This window comes from Podarcis melisellensis (assembly GCF_964234715.1).
Source record: "Podarcis melisellensis genome assembly, chromosome: 6".
NCBI classification, from domain to species: domain Eukaryota; kingdom Metazoa; phylum Chordata; class Lepidosauria; order Squamata; family Lacertidae; genus Podarcis; species Podarcis melisellensis.
Window position 1 is genome coordinate 72,317,831 of NC_138538.1, and position 24,748 is coordinate 72,342,578.

Genomic DNA, 24,748 nt, shown 5'->3' on the forward strand with positions numbered 1-24,748 from the left:
CAATTATATAGTTTATCAGGCCTTGTAAAAAGGAATAAGCAGATGTTATTAAGCAGGTATAAAATGGAAACCTGGTGGTACAAATGGACCAGTTTTGTCCATTCTATCTTCCCCATTTGGTTTCCTGTATTTGGAGGGACCAACTAGAACACATGGATCCATGAGTGCTTAGCTTTCATGCCCAAGAACCAGTTAATCTTTTGTCATTTCCATTATCTTATGAAGAACATGAATACCAGTACTTTACTTTCACCAGAAAATTGAGGTCTTTTCCCTCCTACTCTATTAGAAGTTACTGTTCCAAGCCACTGCCAGAATGGGGAAATAATTCCAGTTTATTGTAAACATTTCATATTCAAAATGAAGTCTCCTGGAGATGGTGATTTAACAGCAATCAAAATGAAATACAGTACAAACTGCATTGCTGACAAGTTCCATTATTCGAAAATTTCAAATATCTAGAAATATTTGGCTCAATATTTTTTCCCACTGAGCAATGACTTTAACAATATTGACATTCAGGTTTATCCAGCATGGATATGCCTAGTAAGATAAAAGATTTGTTTAGTGGTTGCAAATATTAAATGCTGCCTCTTAAATAACATCTGTTAATTTAAAAACAAAGTGGACATTGTGCAAGAACATTGTTAGTAAAAATATTTACACAAGGCAAAAATGCGCAAGATTCTAGAGCAAATTATTAACACTTTACACATTGTACAGGGAACAAAGATGGGTTTGCTTTGTTAAGTGCATGTTCATTATGTGTGTGTGTGGGGGGGGGAGTTGTGTTGACAAAAGAGCATGTTAAATACAAGAAACCCAGATGAAAAGATACATTAACGTAAGAGACTTCATCATTTTCTCCCTCTTATAACAGAAATACCAATGTGAAGGGTGGAGAGTGAATTAGTGTCAAGTTGAATACGCTGAAGAGCTCTGTCAAAACAATGACAAATTTCATCTGAATAGTTAGAAGTGGATGATTTTTTGATGCAACATGTCAACAACAAGAAAGTAAAGTAAAATAATAGCTATGTGTTCAAATTTGCCATATTTGTTCAGAACTGGGGACTGTGCCCCTAGCCCTAGAAGAACATATAAAATAGAAATTGAAAAGTACCACACAGTTCTGAAAACAACTGTGGTGTGTGGTCTAAACACACACCCTACCATTGTCTTGCTTCCCTTTGCTATTTTGTGATGTGAGCAACATTACAACTCAGGACCATTAAATGCAATTTCCTTCCAGTTTGCCACATGTTCTAGAAAAAGCTGCATAATGTGTTCCAGAGTCTACTTCAAAGTAACATGGTAAGTTTGACCCACAAAGCCAGAGCAATTAACTTATACAAAGTTTGGATGAATGGGTTTGCATTCAAGAATTTTGGCTTACTTGGTTAAGGAACACAGCTGGGTGAGATCAATATTAAGCATATTTGTTTCTTCAATATCATTGCTTAACCATAGAAATTGACAGGACGTGGCTTATATTTCGACACACTTGGGAGTTGCTGAGCTGTAATGGAATTACTTAAGAATAAACAGGTGACAGAATTTGGCTGCTGGATGCTTACCTTTGGCCAGATTGGTTTTTAACATTTTACCATCAGACAAACCACAGCTGGGTTATTAATTGCACTAAAGTTATGAGTTTGCCAACTCATGTATAAATTTCAGTTTTAGTGTCCCACAACTCTTTGCCTTCAGACTGTGTAATACCTTTTGTTACACATCTGCTTACATTAAGACCCATATGATTGCAATTTATCAGTTTAGTGTCATTAAATATTGCTACTACAAGATGTGTGGGTGCTTAAAATCAACTGCTAGCATGGGAAAACACCTACTTTTAACTAGGAAGCTTCAACAACTTAGTAACATTCAATGTACGCATGAGGTAAATGTGTATACAAATGTATAAATGTAACAAAAAGTTCTGGTTTCAAAAACCTCCAGTTAAAACATGTTCAATTGTCACACTGAGTTTCTTTCTTAAAAATCACTAATGTGCAAATTCTGCCATGCTAAAATTAGTAAACAATCTCAAAAATATTATTTTCATTTATAAACAGTAGCTTGGATTCTACCATGTTAATTTCTAGTAGTGGGGGTCTTGTGGCCAATGTTTGTAAAGTTACTTTCACTTTTCAAAAAGTCCTCAAAGGAAAAATTAAAAGCACTACAACCCATTTTGTAATTTGGGGGAGTGACAAGAGAAGAAGGGGTAAGGAGCAGCAAGAAAAAAGAGTAACTTACAACACTGTTTAAGGGCTGCAGCCTTCTTTGGGCTTGTGGGATTCTTCAGTACTCTGCTTCAAAAACCTCTCAGGATGCAAACAGCTAGCATCTCAGGTTGAAGGTTACTTTACAACCCTTTCTTTGACAAACCACATTTTCACATGCAGGGAGTATCTGAAGTGCCTAAGTACTTGAACGTGATTTGTATTCAGAAGTAGGGCAGGCCATCTAGAATTGTACTATGTGATTTTTTTCCTCAACAGGCAAGTTTTGCTAAAAAAAAAAAAGTATTTTGATTCTGCTCTTCTAAAATTATCTTAAAGATGAATAAGGGCAAGAGGAGAATGTGTAACCTGTATTCTTTCCCTAATGGGAGTTTTATAGCCGTATGGCTTCAGTAGTCTCTGCCAGGCAGATATTTAGAGAACATACATTTTCCAACTGGAAAAAAAATCACTGTGGTGGCTGTGTTTGAAGAAGCATTGATGAGAGAGGAGGCTAAATAAAGATTTTTTTTCAACGTTCAAGCTGTGTTTGAAAAAAAGTAGTCAGCTCCTACAGCAGCAACAATGTTCTTCCGAGACAAAGAAACTAAGAATCATTTGTATGAGATATTTTCTTCCACAGTAGAGTTTTCAGGTTGTTGAGTATCAAGGAATGCTCCATCTCCATCTGGTTTGCTGAAACTTTCAGGGCAATGCATGAGTACAGCTGTTTCTCTAACTCTTCATGTATTTCCAGAGGAGCCCCACGAAGCAGGTAATCTTTGAGCAAGTGGCACACCTTTGCCAAATTTGGCTGAATTATTTCTGTGGTACATTTCATTTTACTTTGGTCACATACAGTTCTGCAGTCCGATCCATACACACAATCCAGGTCAGACTCACAGTGACGATCTTTAATTAGTTCTTTCAGGTTCATTTCTGGCACTATTTTTCTCATGTCTACCATTTTTAAGTCATATTTATCATTGTAACCCAGGTTTTTGGCACTCGTGTCGCACATAAGGAAATTCCCATAAGGTCCGTGGAAAATGTCTTCCACAAATTCTAGAAGCCCTATGGCTATTTTTGCCTTTCTAGGCCACGATGGAGTAAACCACTGATCTATGCTTCTTCTGAATCCAGAGGGAATGAAAAGTTCTATGATCCACGGAAGGCTTATTCCAAAAAGAGAGGTATATTCAACTTTTTCCATCACATATAGATCTCCACAAAAACCTAACAGTTTGGGAGTATGTTCTTTATCCTGGAGAATTACCATGAGCAGAAATTCATTCAGCTGGAGAAGCGCCCATGCTGACTTTGCTTCTGGCAAGGAAACTCGACCATCTTTGTTCCCATCAGCAACAGACAAGATGAGATTAACCAGCTCGGGAAGATTCCCCTGCTCTCCTAGTTTTGCCTAAAAAGAAACAGAAGATATATGATAAAATTATGTATATATTTTTTTAAAGTAACAACCAACATAATGCTATAAATGCTGGTGCGTATTTCTCATTCTCAGTTCCTGTTTCTAGTAACGTTAGGGAGGCTATTCTGGTTCAAAGGCATTTAGGAACAAAGTTTATTACCGAGCTGCACAGTGCTGTGTGCTAAGTAGTGCAGCCATTTTAGCATTATTGTATTGTTCTGTAATAACTGAGGTGGTATTTTTATAGTCACAAAAGAATCTGAAAATCTCAGCTCTTATTTTCAGACAGAATTTTGTCCAGTTATCCATTTAAAAGAGAACTCCAAAACCTCTTTAAAACGACCCACCAAATGGAAGTTTTACCACTTACTTTATAATATGTGGTGGACTCTAGGTTTTCAAATAATCCATCATGCAGTCTAGTCCTGAAGCAATACCTATATTAGGGGTGGTGAACCTCAGGCCCATGAGCCAATCTTGGCCAGTGAGGCTATTTCTCCCAAACCCCACTTACCTGTCCATCAGTTAGTGACATCAGCTGGTAGGCAGGGGCAGACCTCAGCAGCCAGCTGGATTGAAACTTATGCGTCATGGGGGCATGGAAAACGCGTGTATGAACTTAACAGTGCTTAGTTTGTCTTTTGGTTGCTATTTTTTATGTTGCTAATGTTGTTCTATTGATTATATATGCTGTATAGATTTGTTGTGTGTTCAGCTTATTTTGTTGCTTGTTGCTTTGTTAACAATGTTCCACAGACTGTAATTGTGTTACTGATGATTTGTTATTTATTCCATATGATTATGCTGTATTTGTGTGATGTTCCATTACGTTCAATCATGTTATTGCTATTTATTGTTTCTAAGCCTTGAGATTCATTTGGATGAAAAGAGGCATAGAAATATAATAAATCAAATCAAATCAAATCAAACCTTCTACTTATTAGTTGGCAAGCAGAGGGTTCAGCCTTGCTTGGTGCACTTTGCCAATGGATTCTATGCAGGGAACGTTCTGGCAAAGCAAACCCCTCAGCCCACCTCCACAGGTCAACACGTTACATCACCAGGAACTGGACTGCTGGGCCAAAAAGGTTCCCCATCCCTGGCCTATGTAAAAATTGGGTGGTGTGTAGGGGATTAGGGACATCACCAGTACTTTGAGCTCACTAGCCACCACTAGAGGTAGGTGGTGAGAGTAAATACTCACTTTAAAGAGTCCATAGACCATCTCCTTGAATTTCTGAACTGTAGTTCCTCTAGTTGGTTTATCAAACAGAATAGTTTTCTTTCTCGGTTCTAGTTCAGTTCTGAGATCAATGTGAGCAACTTCTTCCATTTGGCATTTTATTACACCTTGTAGATTGCCCCAGGCTCCTAAATACATCTACACAACACAGTAGAGATAGAGATTCTGGAATTGACTAAATTTCCAGCTTAATTGATGAAACAACTTTCATTAGCATGGTGCCTCTATTAATTGGACAGATTTAATGTTTATATACAAGTACTAACAAAAGTAGCGCAGGATGCAAGTGCTTTCTTAGAAACGTCCCTGTTCTTTTTGGGCACAGAAGAGACTGCCATTGATAAGGTAGTGCCTACTGGGATGGGTGCATGAATCATAAAAAGTACACTCATTTTCTTCTTCAGGACTAGTGATTTTAAAACAATAGAAATATGCCTATGAATAGTCACATAAGACTCAGATAACTATTGTCTAAGATTTCTTTAACTTAGTAACAGTCCTGCTCAGTATAATACTTTGGCAGATTCAGGGTAATTGCCTGTGTACAAGATACATAGTATTTAAAAGCTATTCAAAGCTTTTAGTAGTCTAGCAGTAAACTCATGTCATGTACAGTATAAGGATCTTAGTTTCTCAACTATGTACTTCATTTTGCACTGATCGTGATAGATATTCAAAATGTACTGCACTGGAATGCAAATACTATCTATACCACCCTGATGGTTATTTAGTGATATACTAAACAAGCATATTTAGTGATATGCTCACTTTTTAAAGTGCGCACTATATTCTACCACTTTTATGGGGAGATTTTTTTTTAAGGGCTAAAGTTCCTACATAGAAAATAATGAAAAGAGGGGTGCTTTGTAGTCTGTATCAAATAAATCCATCTACAGAAGTTTAAATATGCATTCTTTTAATCCAGCATTGAATTTAAATCACTGTTTTAAAATTCTGCCATATTCATTTTCTTTCCATTAACTATGAGTGATGACAAGCTCAGACACTTATTGAATGTAAAGCAAATCCAAATGCCAAGCCTTAGTTTGAAGCATTAGCCTTACAAAATATTACTAAAGTATATTAAAAATAGATTATTCCATAAAAAGATCTAGACCTAGCTAAAGTTTAACTGTGACTAAGCAATAGAACTCATTTCATTGGGTGGTATTCAACTGTAGACTTATAGAAATTAATGGGCCTAACTTAGTCATGTTCATTAATTTTAATGGATCTAATCCAAGTAAATCTTAGCTGAATACCACCCACTTTTTGAGTGATAAGCACAAGTAGCTGGGTTGGGGTCATAATGTTCTCCACTGGCTGGCAATTCAGATTTCTTTTTTTTGCAATAGAACTGCATGACATTACAAAGCATTCTAGCCAGACTCCTTTTAGACGGTAACAAAAGGCAAACAAAATGCTGTGGAACCCAAATCCTAACAGGTGCTCTTGTTCTGTGGTCCAGCCACATTAAGGGGTTTCTGGAAGGTGAGTTTGTACCCTTTTCCTGGTTGTCAGGAGACATAACTTCCCAGACACCACTCTCTCTAGTGCTATAAAATGTTAAAGGGTTAAGGCTACTATTGCCAAACCTGAGTACCCTCTTGCTATACAGTGAGGGGCTTGGGGGAGTTCAGCATACTAAGCAAATATGTCTTTCCTGAAGCATTCTAGTATAATATAGAACTAGTGTAAGCTAACAAGAGGACTTCCCAAAATCCTAGTCCTCTAGCCAGAATACCATAAGGTGCTCAAAATGGCCAGTCTCCCTACTCTTCAAATGACACCTTTGACATCCCATAAATCCTGCAAGTCACTGAACACACACAGGGTGGTTGTTGTTGTTTTAAAAAGTGTAATTTTCTTTGAAATTTACAAATGAATTAACTTCAATACACTGACGTAGTCTAAATATGCAGAAACTGTTATTTTTCAGGTGGAATTATTTTCCTGCCAAATTTACCACCCAAGTTCAGTATTGGAAGAAAGGATGCTGCCAGTATCCAACATTTTTAAATCATGAGGCAGTATATATAACATGAATATTTTTGAGTGCATTTCTTCTGTATTTTATTCAGAAGTCCTTTTGACAGTGATATACCAAAGTTGTCCAGTCACCAGATTTATCACTGCTTAATGTACTTATGAACTTGAGAAAAATATAGAGCAGACATACCTGATTGTTGGGCTTGGTTGACAAACATTTTCCAAAATACAGAGTTTGTCTTGTACATAGGCTACTACATGCTGACCCATCAATAACTCCAGTCTTGTACTTATCACACTGGAAAAAATGGCAGAGAAGACCACTATATGAGTATCAATACATTTTCTACCTCCAATGATCGGGTATCCCAGGGCCCCAAACACCCTGATTCACTTTGAAGGTTCCTTTGGTCTCAAAATCCCAGGCATTTTATTTCTATTTTCATTGTCTAGTCTCTCTTTGCCCACCATCTGCTTAACCATTTTATTCTCTTCCAACAAAACAAAAGAAATAACATTTTCACATCATTACTGAATGCTGTTCTAGAAGATGCAGTGATAGGAAGATTAGGCAAATTCATGGGAAGCAAGGCTATTGTTGGCTATGATGGTTATGTTCTGCCTCCCTTGTTAGAGGCTACATGATTCTGAATTCCAGTTGTAGGGTGCCAGAAGTAAGGAAACTGTTGTCACATTGAAAAGCTTCCCATGGGCATCTGGTGGCCACTGTGACAAGAGGTCACTGAAATAGATGAATCTTTGGCCTAATTCAGCAGGGCTCTTCCTATGTTCTTATATTAAACTGGGTTAATTATCTGAAGAAATATTGAGTGCACAGAATAAAAGTTATTGTTTGAGCCTATACCTCATTTTGATACACAGTAGTGCATAATGGGGACTCGGGTGGCGCTGTGGGTAAAACCTCAGTGCCTAGGACCTTGCTGATCGTAAGGTCGGCGGTTCGAATCCCCAAGGCGGGGTGAGCTCCTGTCGTTCGGTCCCAGCTCCTGCCCACCTAGCAGTTCAAAAGCACCCTTAAGTGCAAGCAGATAAATAGGTACCGCTTTATAGCGGGAAGGTAACGGCGTTTCCGTGTGTGGCGCTGGTGCTGGCTGGCCAGCTGCAGCTTCGTCACGCTGGCCACGTGACCCGGAAGTGTCTTCAGACGGCGCCGGCTCCCGGCCTCTTAAGCGAGATGAGCACGCAACCCCAGAGTCAGACATGACTGGCCCGTACAGGCAGGGGTACCTTTACCTTTACCTTTTAGTGCATAATAACAAATTGCTGAAAATTGTGCTATTTACTATGTTGTTGTTGTTTAGTCGTTGAGTCGTGTCCGACTCTTCGTGACCCCATGGACCAGAGCACACCAGGCTATTTACTATATGCAATAGCAAAAGATAACATTGGTTTATTTTATATATAATATATATATATATATATATATATATATATATATATATATATATATATATATATGCAGGTTTTGGTGTCCTCGGGTGTCTTCCCGTGTAAAAGTTGGGGTGTCTAGGCGACGTTTCGACGAGGTCTCACTCGTCATCTTCAGGCTGGTGCTTTCGGCTTCTTGTTACTGGAACAGAGCAGGATCTCAGTGTTTGAGTTCCTATAAATACTGTTGAGGGGGTGTGGTGTATAGCCTCCAATGTTCTGGGCAGAGAGGAAGTTCCCAGGCTAGTGTGCCTTTTCTTCTTTTGTTCCTTAATTACTTGAGGGATATCTTGAGTGATTTCTTGAGTGATATCCTGAGTACCACTTAGGTGGGTCATTAGGTGTGGATTAGTTGCTAAAGTCTTTGTGTCTTGACCTCTTGAACTTTGTGAAGAGTTTTTCTGAGAAGATGGCTGTACTGCACTTAGTTGTGCTCTGGCTTGGCTTCGTGTATAGGGGCGAGCTGTGGTTTTGTGGCCTGTGTCAGCCAGATCTGTGTAGGGATTGCAGGGGGGTGCAGCATCCGGAGGTGCCACCATGGTTTGGCTACTGGATGGTGTCTGTAATTTATCTGTGGAGAGGGTCTGGGTTTGGGTCTGGTGTGGTTGATTGGTGATGGCGTTCTGTGTGCCTCTGGATCTGGTGTCAGTTTTTGTGGGGAGGGCTAATTTCCAGATGTCTGGCAAGCGGGATGTGTCGTCACGCTTGTTCATGTTGTGAGGGTGTTTCTCTATCTCGATGGCTTCCATGATTATTCTCTTGTGGTGATGTTCCATGTTAAAGAGCAATTTGGAATCTGCAAAATTAATTTCGTGTCCTGTTTCTTTCATGTGTTGGAAAAGAGAGGAAGTTTTTTCTTCTTTTTTGACGGCATTCTTGTGTTCTGCGATACGTGCATTTATTCGTCTGTTTGTTTGTCCAATGTACGTGGCTGGGCAGACTTTGCAGGGTATTTCATAGACCCCTTGGTTTTCCAACTGGATTTTATCCTTGGGGTTTCTGAGGATATTGGCTATTTTTTGGTTGGTGCAAAAGGCTGTTTTGATATTGTGTTTATGGAGGATTTTGCTAATTTTATCTGTAGTGCCCTTGATATAAGGAAGGAGGGCCATGCCATTGTTTTCTTCTGTGTCTTGGTTTTTGGGGGGTGTTTCTTTTTGGATTAGCTTCGTAACCCTGTTTTGCTGGTATCCATTGGCAATTAACACATTTGAGAGATTCTGTAACTCAGTTGTCAAGTGGTCTTTGTCAGCCAGGCGTTTGGTTCTGGAGATGAGAGTCTTGGCTACGGAGTTTATTTGTGCAGGGTTTATAGGAACTCAACAGTATTTATAGGAACTCAAACACTGAGATCCTGCTCTGTTCCAGTAACAAGAAGCCGAAAGCACCAGCCTGAAGATGACGAGTGAGACCTCGTCGAAACGTCGCCTAGACACCCCAACTTTTACACGGGAAGACACCCGAGGACACCAAAACCTGCATTCCTGTACCCGTGAAAATCTACGAAATATATATATATATATATATAATATTTTAAAAACGTACTTACTATTATTTTCTTGCAATCATGCCCTCTACAAAGTTCTGTGTAAGATGAATACTGAACATAAATAATCCAGCTGCCAATAAATACCCCTAGCCAGGAGAAGAAGAGATACTTCATCCGCATGTAAGAGAAGCGAACCTTTAGGGTAGAGAGACAAACAAGAGGGGATGGGAGGGAAAGGTTTCAGTAATATTTTATGACATCTTGCATAACCTAATTTCACTGTGCTAAGTAATAGCTTTGGTAGAAAATAAAATGCAAATTGGCATTAGCTTCAATCCAAATAAAGTAGAGAATTTTATTTCACAGCATTGAAAGCAAACTCAATTACATTTATTTTCAGTTCTCTCCAGAAACCTCTGGGTGAACCATTGGGAGTTCAAGTTTTGTCCTCATATAACAGGCATAGGCAAACTCGGCCCTCCAGATGTTTTGGGACTACAACTCCCATCATCCCTAGCTAACAGAACCAGTGGTCAGGGATGATGGGAATTGTAGTCTCAAAACATCTGGAGGGCCGAGTTTGCCTATGCCTGTCATATAACCACCATGTGAAGTAGGTTGGAGTAACTGGAAGGAGAATTAGAAAGTAATAATTAATCACCACTTGTTAAAACTGGTCCAGAATAATCCAATTCAGATTGATATATACCAATAACACAGAATTGTAGAGGTAGTTCTTTTATTTTCACCTGAGTAGGGAAAGTATCTTATCATTTATATCTCACTTGTCAGCACCAGCAATAGCAAGAAATGGCAGTTTCTGAACTTAAGAATTTAAGGATTTTACACACACACACACACACACACACACACACGTTTTCTACAGAAGTTTTACGTACTATCATGACCAGGATTAGGACTTGGGGGAATGAAGATTCAAATCCCCACTTAGCCATGATGCTCACTGGGTGACCTTGGGCCACAGGGTTGCTGTGTAGATAAAATTGGAGAAGGGAAGAGCCATGTATACCACTTTAGCTCCTTGGTGGAAAAGTGGGCTATAACTGTAGTAGTAGTAGTAGTAGTAGTAGTAGTAATACTATCACAACAGTATTCGAAGTAGCCTGACACAGGAACTAGCCAGCTGGCACTACCAATGTTTTAGATGATCCAATATCTATGTCTATACATAAGTTTAGCTCTGGAATTCATTTAACAAGCCACTTTTGATTAAATACCACATTTGAAAAGAATGCAAAGGGTGGCAGGTTAGCCTCCTCAGCAAAGTGCTTCAGTACCAATACTTCTTTACTCTCCCACTTTATTGGCTTGGAAAGCCAGCTACCAGATATGTCTCAGAGGTATTCACTCACCATTTACTATATAGTGCATATGCTATGCCTACTTTTTCAAACAAAAGGTATGCAATATTATTGCTCAAGTAACAAAACTATCAAAAGCCCCAATTCAGGAAGGTGTAGATCAGAGGCATGTGGAAGAAAACCTAATTGCCTCTTATCCTTAAAACATGATCCCTTCAAATCAAGTTTCAGGTCAGAGATGGGTCAGTAAAAGAAAACTCATTCTTTGCCTGCCTGTATTGTACCCAACCTGTGAACAAACAGACTTCAGTTTCCTTTATATGAAGAGACAAACAAAAAACACCATTATTCATATATAAAAGTATGTTTGAAGTTAACAGGAGTCAAATTTGACTTTGCCTGGCAAACTAGTTGGAGTGTTTTCTTCTCACTTCCACAGGCTTTTAATGCATTTCTCTCCCTGCCCCCCCCCAGCAAGAAAGTGAGACTTGCTACACTACTCCCCCTTTTAAAAAACATTGGCAGACTTTGGTCCACAGAATGAATGTGGTATCTCCCTCTCTGTAAGATTCAGCCATACGTTGCTTACTTATGCCGTCACTCTTTTTTGGCTCCTTTTAAAGGTTTACCACTTAGGTTTTTAAGTAGATTTTGAAGAGAGGAAAGAAACTACTCCATTCCACACTCCATCAAAATATTGTGAGAAAGAGTTGCTTTTTATTCCCAGACATCTAAGTCTAAGGCTGAAACAGGCTTTAATGTGAAATTATATAATGAACTACCCTCTCTCCCCATGTCAACTTCAAAAAGAAGCAAAATGGAGAGGGCTGCCCCACAATTCTCTGCTCAAACCACCCCACTACAACTTCAAATCATCCCACAAAACTGCCTCACCCACAGCATGTATGGAGTCTGATGGGGGCTGGGGAGGAAGAGTGGTTGTAAGGGTGAATTAGGAGTGGATGTGCAACAGGCAGGGGAAAGAGTTGAGCACCCATGCCTGCTGATTATCTGTTTCCTTCTGTTCCTTCCAAAGGTGCCTTTTTTAAAAAAAAGGATTTTCATGCAATTGTTTGTAATGCCAATGCTGTTCCTTGGAGACAACAATACAGGTGACGCTGCATTCCTTGACTAGACAGCAGATCCTGATTAATAATGCCCTTTTTTGTTAACCCAGATGTACTGTTGTAAGGATCTAGCATAGTCTTAGATTTACATTTATACAACTGGCTGAAATTTAACAACATGCAGCATTGCGAAAGAAGGGAAATGAGAAGAGAGAAGTTACAAAACAGGAGAGCGGAAGCCTACTCACAACCCATGACATGGATGGCATTCACATACCCTCCAACATTTCTTCAGTGAAAATAGGGGCGTCCCATTCCATAATGATAATTTTACTATTTATACCCCACACATCTTACTGGGTTGCCCTAGCCACTCTGGGCGGCTTCCAGCATATATAATAATATAATAAAAACAATAACATTAAAAAAACCTTCCCCATACAGGATTGCCTTCAGACGGCTCAGGGGTCGGATAACTCCGTACCCTCCAACATTTCTCCAATAGAGACATGCTAAGGAAAAGTGGGACATTCTGGGATCAAATCAGAGACCGGGATGGCTTCTCTAAATCAGGGGCGTCCCTGGAAAATAGGGACACTTGGAGATTATCAATTCATATGTACAGACATTTTAAAAAAGAAGAATTTTCAGGAAGTTGATGAACCTGTTTTCTCTTATTGTATAGTCTAATTTTGGCTTATATTTGTGTGTCTTGGATTTGGTTCTGTACTAAATATGAGTTACTGAAATTGATATATCGGATATAAGTCTTAGTAGGGCCCAAACCTCCACAGACAATGAGGCCGAACACTTATGAGCAGTCATAGAAAAGCTATCACCTGGTTATTTTTATGGGGTCTAGGAGATAGTCAACTGGCCACTGCTGGAAAAAAAGTATGATGGATCAAGCCATTTTTATGTGCAAAGCAGGGCTCACTGGCAAAACCTGGAATTCAACAAGCTAAATATATTGTTTGCATCCTTCTTGTTTATTATTTATTTAAAATATTTCTTATCTACTTTTCATTGCCTTCACCTACAAAGATATCACAGGGAAGGTACTTCCTCCAGAAAATGAATTGGTCCAGCATCAGAAGAGGCTTTATGGCAAAAGGAAATTAACCCATAATAACCAGAACAGTAATCTCCAAACACCAGACTGTATTCCCTTTCCCCACAAAAGAAAGTTATGAAGGAAGTCAGATTAAAGACTCAACTGCTATCTATGGCATGCAAGAATGAGCAATAAAACTGCAGACTAAACTCAAGCCTATTAAGTGCATATCAACAAGAATTAGACAGAATGTTTATTTCTTAACATTAGAAAAACAGATACTGCTAAAGAAAACTCTCAGCATAGCATTTACTGTGTGTAAAAAGCCTATTGAAAATCACATTTATGGCACAATTAAAGTTATAGCCAATAGTATTACTAATACAGAGAATTTCACGTTTGCCAGTATCACAAGACTTCATTTATTTATATTCTACTTCCCACTGTGCTTTGAAAGACTAACAGTTTAAAAGCTACAGTGTCAAAGTTACCAGCCAATAAAATCCATTGAAATAAATTCAACTAATTAGCAGCAGATAGCATCAACAGCCAGTGAAACCCAACATAATTTAGAATAAACCCAAATCCTTATAAAGGTCTATTTTTACCAATGCCCTCAATATAGAAAGGCAGGCAGGGGTTTCTTTAAGCAGGAAGCTGCTGCTAAAGAGGCTCTGACCTTGTGATAGATGGGACACCCATAGCCAAGGCTCTTCACAGACAATCCTGATAACACTTGTGTGGGGAGGGCATATGGTAGATTACAATAAATCAGAGGTAGAGCATCTCCTTCGTATGCAGAAGGTTCCAGGTTTAATCCTTAGCATGTCCAGCTAAGGCTGGGAGGGAACCTTGCCTGAAGTCTTGGAGAGCTGTTGCCAGTCAGTGTGTAGGCAATGCTGAGCTACATGGACAAACCGTCCGACATGGTATAAGGTAGCTTCCTATATTTCTGCAGGTGACCAGAGTTCAAACAATGTCATTATTTTAAGAGTACAGAAAAAGCATCTTCAGATGCTCCAAGTAACTGGAAACTAGTACAGCTAGCCACCCAAAGTTACTTTCTAGCCATTGCATTCTGGTCTCTAAATAACCAGACAAACTGTCCCGCAAAAATGTTTTTTGATACGGTTGATGACTTCTTTTCTTTCATTTCTACATTAATGTGATTATAACAGTTTTCTTTTCAAATGATTCAAAGACTATACTATGTTAAACTATGTTAAAGCACACTGGGAAGTAGAATATAAATAAATGAAGTCTTGTGATACTGGCAAACTTTAAAAATACTATAATAAGTAATAATAAGTAATAGCTTTATAATTGTTTAAGTCAAATTCTTATTTTCTCTAGGATGTTGAAATGCCTTTCCTTTCCTTCACTTTCATATAATCTTTCTTGACACAAAGATCTAATGCACATTGTAATTAAATGTAACTAAGAGTACTGTGAAACTTTTATGTTTGCTAATAAAAATTATGAAAAACAAAACAAATTAAAATATCCAGGAGGTGTCATGGAAACGAGCTGGCAGAATGCACTTCCACTGATGTGACCTTAAAATAATTAGATGTTCAATATAAAAACTTACACATCTATGAATACTAAAGAAAATGGCTTTGTTAAGAGGTTATTTACAAATATACAAGCCAACTCTGCATCAGTTCCCCACAAAGCTTTAACTAGTCATGGTAAGTCAAAGTAAAATAACAAGCATTTGGGGGGGGGACTGTGACATCAGAATAAAATTGTTTCAGAGCTAGCAAATGATTTTCTTTCCCTTATTGCCTTTCTCATTCCCACTAATCCTCTTGGAAATGAACCAAAAACCACAGAAAGAAAAAACGCAAATGACGACACCTAGGAAGGCATTTACAGAGTCAATATTCTGTTAAACAGTGTGAACTGCATGGTAATTAGTTATTCACCATGTGAGATGCATCTCAAACAGCACAATTTCTGGCAAAAGTTGAGTCTGGAAAGGTTCCAGAGCACATTGATACTAGAAACAGACCTAGTCAGAGATGATGATGAATAAGATGCAGTGCTTTGAGCTATTGTATTTTAATATTAAAGGGCTACAAAAGAAGTTTAAAGCAGCCTTCTGCTGTTCCATATCTCCTTGCTTTAGTTCTCCAGATCCTTCATCTTCTGCCTTCCCTGTTGCATACAAGATTTGTTCTGCTGCCAGGAACTAGAAAAAGGTGCAGCCAGGGAGCTTCATAATCACCCCTTCCCCCCTCACTACCCACAACCAGGGAAAACACAGCAGAGATTTCTGAATACAGCAAGTCTTGGCTTTCTCTGTGAAATAAGGGATAGCCAACAAGTCAAGTCCCATGGCATGCCTAAGGAACACACACAAAAATTCTGCTGTGGTTGCCAGGAGCAGCACAAGGAAGCAGATGGTGGCAGGAGACAGACATGCTTATTCAGTTGCCACTCACGGGGTTAGGGAAATTCTACTTCCCCAGACAAGCTGTAATTACAAGGCTAGTTTTAAGTAAAACAGGGTCTGGTAAAATAAAAAAGTGTTTTATCACCTGCTTATCATGTTTGTTTTGCACAGAGCAGGAACAGTAATTCTAAACTAACAGCTCTATCAAATTTCCGGCAATATTAGTTTGGCCAAATAACCAAATCAAGTAATTGAAATATGTGGCTTCCTGTGGATTTCTAGCTTCAGTGTTTTTATAGAAGCCCATGAGATTTAAAATCCAGATTAAATGGGAATCTTAACCACATGCAGCCACAGTTAAACTCAGTGCCAGCACATCCCCTAATTACATTGAAGGCAGAAGACAGAAATTAAATGCCAAGAGAGAAGCCAGTACAGCAAGTACCCATTCTAGAGGCTACCTCCTAAGCTCTTAACCATTTTTAAGAGGGAGCCATCAGCCCTCCTACAAGGCTTACTAACCCAATTGAGAGTGGAGATCCCTATAACATTTAAAGCATGTAAGTCTTTTTATAAAAAAAAAACAACAACCCCCACAACAACTCCCTTCCTTCCTCTCTTTGTCAAGGCAATACAAGGGTATGGCAGCAAACTTCATCTACTATAAACAAAGTTCTAGAAGTGAAGATGTCAGATCTTCGACCGCAGGTAAACAAATCAGAAAACATTAGTGTTCTCCTTATAATTTTGTTGTCATAAAAGATGTCAAAGTCGTTATTTCTATTAACCATGTTTTTAACATCCACACAAAGCAAACACAAGGCAACTGTATCATGATGTCTTTCGAAAACAACATTCCTAAGTCAAAACAAAAAAAAATTCCTTCCAGTAGCACCTTAAAGACCAACTAAGTTAGTTCTTGGTATGAGCTTTCGTGTGCATGCACACTTCTTCAGATACACACGAAAGCTCATACCAAGAATGCACACGAAAGCTCATACCAAGAACTAACTTAGTTGGTCTTTAAGGTGCTACTGGAAGGAAATTTTTTTTGTTTTGACTATGGCAGACCAACACGGCTACCTATCTGTAACTGGAACATTCCTAAGAGCAGCTCTGTGTAGTTTAAAAGTTGCTTTCCCTTTCTCAAAGAAAGAAAGAAAGAAAGAAAGAAAGAAAGAAAGAAAGAAAGAAAGAAGAAAAGACTCCTTACTTTATTTAATACTCTGTTCCTTTTAGGGGGGTTCACTAAAGTTACATAACTATGTTAGAATATGTACTAAGTTAGAATAAGATAAAGATGCTAACTGGATACATCAGAAATGTATTTATAGAAAGCAGCTTACAAATATGGCACCAAATGCATTTGTCAATTATAAATCTCTAACAAGTGTTTGAATATGGAAGCATATTCAAGTACTGGAACTGAACAATGATGCTGAAATGTGCTTCACTGAATCAGATAGCTTCTAGAATTACTTGTGGAGGAGGAAAACGATGGGGCTTGAAACTGTTCCAAGGACACAAAGATTTGAGGACAAGCTAGAAGAAAGGGGCATGATGGAGATGCAGTTGTGTTGGATTGTGTTGGGGAAAGGCTTACAATTTATGTTCGAAGAAGAGCAACCTATGAAGCAGAAATGTAGGTCAAAGGCACAACTGTAATATACCTATACTTTGCAGGTGTTATGTTTCACCAAAATAAGAAACAAGGCAATTTCCTCTGCTTCACAAATGGGAAAACGCATGTGCTCAGTCATAAAATTATACTCTATGCTGCCTACACCATATGCAAATATACATGAACACACACCGAGTGAGAAGCATCTGATACAGAAACAAGATATAGTTCTTGCCCAGAGCAAAATATAGATCCCTGTTAATGCTGTTTATTTTTAGGACAGACTTACACACATACACAAAGATAAAATATTGAAGTATCTTGACCTTAGACAGAGAGTTACATTTGTCTGACCTTGCAAGCAGCCACATCACCCTGTTTAGCAGAATGTTTGCACAGCTCTCTCCCAATGTACCCTAACCAAAATTAGTTTAAATACTGGCTGAAATGTTTAATGATGTTGTCTTTGTTATCATAATCTTGATTTATTTGTAAGCTACCTTGATTTTTTTTTTTACTGAAGGGCAGAGTATACCCTTTAAATAAAAATAAAACAGAATACAGTTAACAGGCTTCCTAATCATTAACCCCTTCTGTGTTCTATGTTGCTACTAGATAGTCATTTGAAAACACAAGGCAAACTGAGGACAAAGACTATGCTGCTCTTCCTTGCTTTTGCCTCCCTAAGTGTCTGCACAGCAAGGAAAGAGCCCCAATTTTATCCAAAGTAGCTCTATTGTACTAATATACATGTACATAAATGCAAAATAGCAAAAAAATACTAACAGATACAGATCACCAGTAAAACACCCGGTATACAATAAAGTATCACTGAAGTGCCTTCAATTGAGTAACTTCTGACTGCTTGGGATACGTTCCTAATCAATGAAGTTGTTCAAGTTTCCAGCTTGGACAATGAAAAGCACCAGTCTTTCCAGGAAGCAATTCTTCCAACTTCTTGTGCTTCTTTTAAAAGACATCCCCCTAAATGTACATAATTCTCTGCTTTACAACACAGAGAATTAAAATACATTTTAAAAATATATTTAAAAAATTGCACATGAAAAATTGCACAAGATACCTGAAGTCCTATCCTCACTTCATCAGCCAAAGGAACGAACCAATCTCTTCTCAGTTTATACCAGCTATAGCAGCCTTCAGTTGCTTCCTTCAAGACACCATCATGAACCTGGTGCCCTCTAGATATTTTAGAATATATCTCCTATCAATGTAGCCAGCACCATGATGCCTGGGGTTGATGAGAGTCATAGTCCAAAACACCCAGGGACCAACAGGTTGGCAAAGGAACAATATTTCATTTGTGACATATTGGTTTTAATCAATATAAATACTAATTAAAAAAAATTCTAAGTGGAAGCAGACACCACACTGACCATGTTACAAAAATACCGATAAAACAAACATTTCACTTAAAACACTGGGGTAACTGTCTGCAGTGCCTAAGTAGAGAATTGTGCATAACATATAGGAAACATTTAAAAATAATAATAATAAACAGCACATTGGATGCATTAAATCAAACACACAATTTCCGGGAATGACTGGTATTCTTCATTCAAGAGAATATGGTTAAGAACTTTAATTTCCTTGGAGGAAGTTATTATTCTTTGTAGGATACTTTGCTGCCTCCATTGCATCCTCAATTACAGTCTGGTCTTAAGGAGGTGACTGAACTGGTGACAGCTCACTGTGACCTGTTAGCAAAGCATTTTGAGGATAAAACCGCTTGCATCCACCAGGATCTTGACTCCAGTGTTATAGTAGATGAAACCAGAGCACTGTCTAGTATTGTTATATTGGATGAGTTTCCGTTAGCAAGGCTCGAGGATATGGACAAGGTGCTTGGCTCAGTTAAGGTGATCACTTGCGCTCTGGACCCCTCCCCTCTCGGCTGCTAAAAATTGGTAGGGATGGGACAGCTGGCTGGGCCAGGGAGGTGATTAATGCCTCCTTGTGAGAGGGGGTTGTCCCTGCCTGCTTGGAGGAGGCAGTAGTAAAACCACTCCTTGAGAAACCCTCCCTGGCTTTGGAAAATCTAAGTAATTACTGGCCAGTTGCCAATCTCTTTTTCTTGGGCAGGTCCTCTTGGAGGAAACTGATTTTCTTGATCCATTTCAATTGGAGTTTAGGCCTGGTTTTGGCACAGAAACTGCTTCGATCTTCCTATATGCTGACCTATGTATCCTTGTTAATTCTCCTTGACCTCTCAGCAGCTTTCAACAGCATCGACTATGGTATCCTTCTGGAGTGGATGTCCAAGTTAGGGGTGGGTGGCACCACTTTGCAATGATTCAGGTCCTAATTGGATGGTCATATCTAGAGGGTGATGCTTGGGGCGTGCTCTTCAGCCTCATGGAGCCTTCAATGTGGGGTCCCTTAAGGTTCAATTTTATCCCTTATAACAACTACATGAAATTGCTGAGTGGGGTCATCTGAAGTTTTGGAGTAAGTTGTCAGCAATATGCTGATGACACACTTCTCCTTTACATCTGCTGGTGTGGCAGTGGACTGTTGTGTTGCCTTGGTAATGGACTGGAAGAATGCCAACAAAAGGGAGTTCAATCCTGATAAGACTGAGGCACTGTTTGTGGGTGGTTCCCTAGACTGGATGAATGGGAGTTTGCTTGTTCTTGATGAGGTTACACTCCCTCTGAATCAGTGAGTATGTAGCTTGGGGGTAATTCGGGGTCCATTGCTATGACTTGAGGCTCAGGTGCCCTCAGTGACACAGAGCGTCTTCCATCAGTTTCAGCTGGTAGCCTAGCTGTGCCCCCATCTGGACACGGATAGCCTAACTTCTGTTGTCTCTGCTCTGGTAACATCTAGGTTAGATTACTGCAGCATGTTATACAAGGGCTGCCTCTGAAGATGGTTCAGAAACTTCACCGGCCAGGTTGCTCACTTGGCCAAAATGGTTTGAGCATATAACACCAATCCTGGCCTGAATACACTAGCTGCCAATTAGTTTCCAGGCCCAATTCAAAGTGCTGGTTTTGACCTATAAAGCCTTAAATGACTCAGGACCACAATACCTCAGGGATCGCCTCTCCCCATATGAACCGCCCCAGACCTTGTGACTATCATCTGAGGCCCTTCTTCATGTTCCTCCTCCATGAGAGGCTGGAGGTTGGCAACCCAAGAACAGGCCTTCTCTGTGATGGTTCCCTGCCTGTGAAATGCTCTCCCCCAGGGAGGTTAGGGGCTAGTTTAGATAAGCGAAGTACATGGATGTGTGATAAAAAGCACAGTATTTCCTCCACAGTTATTCTGATACAGATTTATACATAACACACATACATACATACATATGACTGTCAAAGAGTCCTGCTGGATCAGGCCAGTATCCCGTTCTCACAACAACCAACAAAATCTATACAGGAAGTCCATAGGCAGGACATGACTGCAACAGTATTCTTCTCACTTGTGCTCTCAAAGAACTATCACATAACCAAAGGCAGATGAACATGTGTAAAACTAGTACATCTGGCTGTTTCTGTATTAGCCTCTCTAACAAGATTAACACTTTCTAAAGCACATTTTCTGCCTTTTAACGTCGTGTCCTATCTTGTAGCTGACATGAAGCTGCAGCTTTTCAGTGCAATATCTTTCTGTAAACTGCATAAAGGCTTTCCTAAAATCAAGTGGCATATAAATTGTTGTTGAATTTATATATATAATATAGATTCAAATTGTTGAACTGTGGAGGTGAGAAACCAGCCGGGTACATCTGAAATCTGGAAAAACGGTACAAAATTCATTGCGCAAACTCAAAAAATTCAAGTTACATAGGGAGGACCCCAGAACCACTGAGGAGCCCCGGAACCAGCAGATTAAGCAAAAAATGCTCCAAAAACAGCAGGGACTGGGAAGGAGTGAGTGGGAGGGAGGAGAAGTGGAAGAGTGGAGAAAGCTTGGGCAAGCAAGAGGCGCTAACATTACTAAAATATTGGGGGGGGGGGGAGAAGTAAATCCCTTCTTCACACAATCGCAAGACTTGGCACACATACACCATTTGAATGGCAATGCCCATCAACTTTTGGGTTGGTGGCCCGCTCAAATATTTTATTGGGGGGTGTGCACAAAGGGTCCTCGGGCCCCTAGGAGTTGGCTCCTATGTTACTACCTCCATCTGTCCATTACAACGCCTGGTAGGCTGGCATAGGAGCCAACTCCGGGGGGGGTCCTTCGCTCCCCCCAATATATCTATATATCTATGAGGGCGCCCCGCCCCCCAAGTTTTTGGGCATTGCCATGCCAACAGTGCGCTCGTGCCATGGGATCGATTATGCGGGACAGGGCTTACCTGCCCCACCCCCACCCAAAAATCAATTATTTTATTCAAGTTGGCACCCGCGTAGGTAGGCTTGTTAAGGGGCAAACTCCAACGGAGCGGGGTGGGAAGGGAAAGGGTGGTGGGTCTGTCGAGCGGCGACAGATCTGACACGCGTTCCCCTGCTTCCCGTGGGAACGGCGCCCCGCGCGCCTCCCGCCCAGGTGCGCCACCCCCGCCTCGCGCACCTGCCGGCCTCGCTCCCTCCCCTCCGGCGCTGCGGCCGACGCCGCCTTCCTCCTCCTCCTCCGCCCGCCGCAGCCCCTTCTCCTGACCCCGGTCCCCGGCCCACCCCGGACTCACCTGGCTGTAATAGGGCTTCCTGAGCCAGGCCCCCGCGAAGAGCCTCCTCGCCATGGTAAAGGATGGCACATCCCCGCAGCGGGCCGCGGCGGAGTCCCCGGAGGAGGGCGGCGAGAGAGGCGCCCGCTCTCCCCTGCGTCCGCCCGGCGCTGAGGGGCCCGAGGGGGCCGCCGGCCTTCTTCTGTCACCGCCGACGAGGCAACGAAACGTGCCCGAGTCCGGGGGGGGGCGGGGGAGAGGGGAGGCGGCAACGGCTCTCCTGACCCCGCCCCGCTTGGCAACTGTCAGAAGAAGGCGGGCGGCGCGAGGGAAGAGGGCGGCTTTCTCTCCTCAGCCTTCGAGGGACCTGAGAGACACTAGGAGGCGCCGCTTCTGCCGCCGCCGACACCCGCCCGCTGGCGCCTCCTCTTTTCTCTCCCCCTCAGCGTCGGAGCGGGGGCGGGGAGGCTTCCGGTTGCGGAGGGCGGCGACGTGGCGCGCAACCCCGAATCTCCCCAGCCGGCAGCCGCATCGCCCTCCAGTGCGGAAGTGGCCCTGGGTGGGAGGGTGATAGGAGCCAAGTCCTGGGGGATCAGGTCCTTTCAGCACCCAGACCCCCGATAAAATATTTGATTTCCCCTCCACCGCGCAGTTGATGAGCATTGCTAATCAAATAATAGTGTGCATTTGAGCTATGGGACTTACCTGCCCCCCAAATATTTTATTCCAGTTGGCACCCCTATGTGTGCCCATTCCCTGCCTAGCTAGAATTGATGCTTTTGAATTATGGTGCTGGAGGAGGCTCTTGAGAGTCCCATGGACTGCAAGAAGATCAAACCTATCCATTCTGAAGGAAATCAGCCCTGAGTGCTCACTGGAAGGACAGATCCTGAAGCTGAGGCTCCAATAATTTGGCCACCTCATGAAAAGAGAAGACCCTGATGTAGGGAAAGATGGAGGCCACAAGGAGAAGGGGATGACAGAGGACGAGATGGTTGGACAGTGTTCTCAAAGCTACCAGCATGAGTTTGACCAAACTGTGGGAGGCAGTGGAAGAGTGCCTGGCGTGCTCTGGTCCATGGGGTCATGAAGAGTTGGACACAACTAAACGACTAAACAACAACATTGCTGGTGGTGAAGCGGTGTTTCCTGGCTTGGACTACACTCTACGTGGGGCTACCTTTGAAGGTGACCCAGAAACACCAACTAATCCAGAATGCGGCACCTAGACTGGTGACCAGGAGTGGCCACTCAAACCATATAACACCGGCCCTGAAAGACCTACATTGGCTCCCAGGACGTTTCTGAGCACAATTCAAAGTGTTGGTGCGGACCTTTAAAGTCCTAAACAGCCTCGGCCTAGTATACCTGAAGGAGCGTCTCCACCCCCACCGTTCAGCCCGGATACTGTGGTCCAGCACTGAGGGCCTTCTGGCAGTTCCCTCACAGCGGCGAGAAGTGAAACTACAGGGAACCAGGCAGAGTGCCTTCTCAGTAGTGGCACCCGCCCTGTGGAACGCCCTCCCACCAGATGTCAAGGAAATAAACTATCTGACTTTCAGAAGACACCTGAAAGCAGCCCTGTTTAGGAAAGTTTTTAATGTTTGATGTTCTATTAATTATGTTGGGAGAGTTTGGAAGAAGAAGTGTTTAGATTTGATATCCCGCCTTTCACTCCCTTTAACGAGTGTCAAAGCGGCTAACATTCTCCTTTCCCTTCCTCCCCCACAACAAACACTCTGTGAGGTGAGTGGGGCTGAGATACTTCAGAGAAGTGTGACTAGCCCAAGGTCACCCAGCAGCTGCATGTGGAGGAGCGGAGACGCGAACCCGGTTCCCCAGATTACAAGACTACCGCTCTTAACCACTACACCACACTGGCACACTACCCACCCAGAGTGGCTGGGGAAACCCAGCCAGATCGGCGGGGTATAAATTATAAATTATTATTATTAGAGAAGGTTGCCCCTGGGCATGTTTAGAGTTCTCTTCATTTCCCCCCAGCTGCGCAAGCACACACACACACACACACACAGCTATGCATATAGGGAGAACTTTTATCATAATAAGGGACATCAGAAGAGTCAGGCCAATGGTCCATCTAGCCCAGCTGGTCATTCTCCCCATGACCAACCAGATACCGCCTGTGAGCAGGACCTGAGCCTAAGAGCACTCTTTCCTCCTGCTGCCCCCCCCCCCCAGCCACTGGTATACAGAAGCATGCTGCCTCTGTGGAGGCAGAGCAAAGCCATCACAGCCAGTAAGTAGCCATGGTTAGCGGTATCCTCCATAAATTAGTCCATGCCCCTTTTAAAGCCATCCAAGTCGGTGGCCACCACTTGCCTCTTACGGGAGGGAGAGAGTTCCATAGTTCTCGGTTAACTTCCTTCTTAAAAGGAAGCCCTTCTTCTCAGCACATAGTTAAAGTATGGGATTTGCTACCGTAAGATGTCACAAAGGCTGCCAGCTTGGATGGTTTTAGAAGGGGATTAGAGAAATTCCTGGAGGATAAGGCTACAGAGGACTACTAGTCACAATGGCCATTTATGGCATTGAGGATCAGAGGGAATATGCTGGGAAGCAGTTGCTGGGAAACAGGAGGAAGAGAGGGTTACTGCCCTCATGTTTGGTTTGTGGGTTTCTCACAGGTCTCTGGTTGACCACTGTGGAGCTGCATGCTGGACTGAATGGGCCTTTGGTTCTGATCCATGCTCTTATTCTCCTGTTCTTATTGCTCATACTTTCCCAACAGGCCACAGCCAGGTACATGAGTCTGATCATTTCTAGGCATGCAGTGCAAGCAAGCAGTGTGTGTTGAAGACTGGACAC

At 41.6% G+C, this 24,748-nt stretch overlaps 1 protein-coding gene across 3 annotated transcripts; it reads right to left on the minus strand.

Annotated features, from left to right (window-relative positions):
* Positions 1-317: 317 nt before the first annotated feature.
* DIPK1A (divergent protein kinase domain 1A) lies at positions 318-24,748 on the minus strand. Of its 3 annotated transcripts, none has more exons than XM_081914250.1 (5): positions 24,270-24,748; positions 9,885-10,019; positions 7,077-7,184; positions 4,859-5,035; positions 318-3,645 (listed from the first exon to the last, which is right to left on the minus strand). In XM_081914250.1, exons 2-5 carry the CDS (start codon positions 10,002-10,004, stop codon positions 2,833-2,835), a joined length of 1,218 nt encoding a protein of 405 aa, XP_081770376.1. In that variant the 5' UTR covers positions 10,005-10,019; positions 24,270-24,748; the 3' UTR covers positions 318-2,832. The 3 variants fall into 3 exon arrangements, with proteins under 3 accessions (XP_081770376.1, XP_081770377.1, XP_081770375.1); XM_081914251.1 differs by having other exon boundaries at positions 24,263-24,748; XM_081914249.1 differs by lacking the exon at positions 24,270-24,748 and adding an exon at positions 21,941-22,143.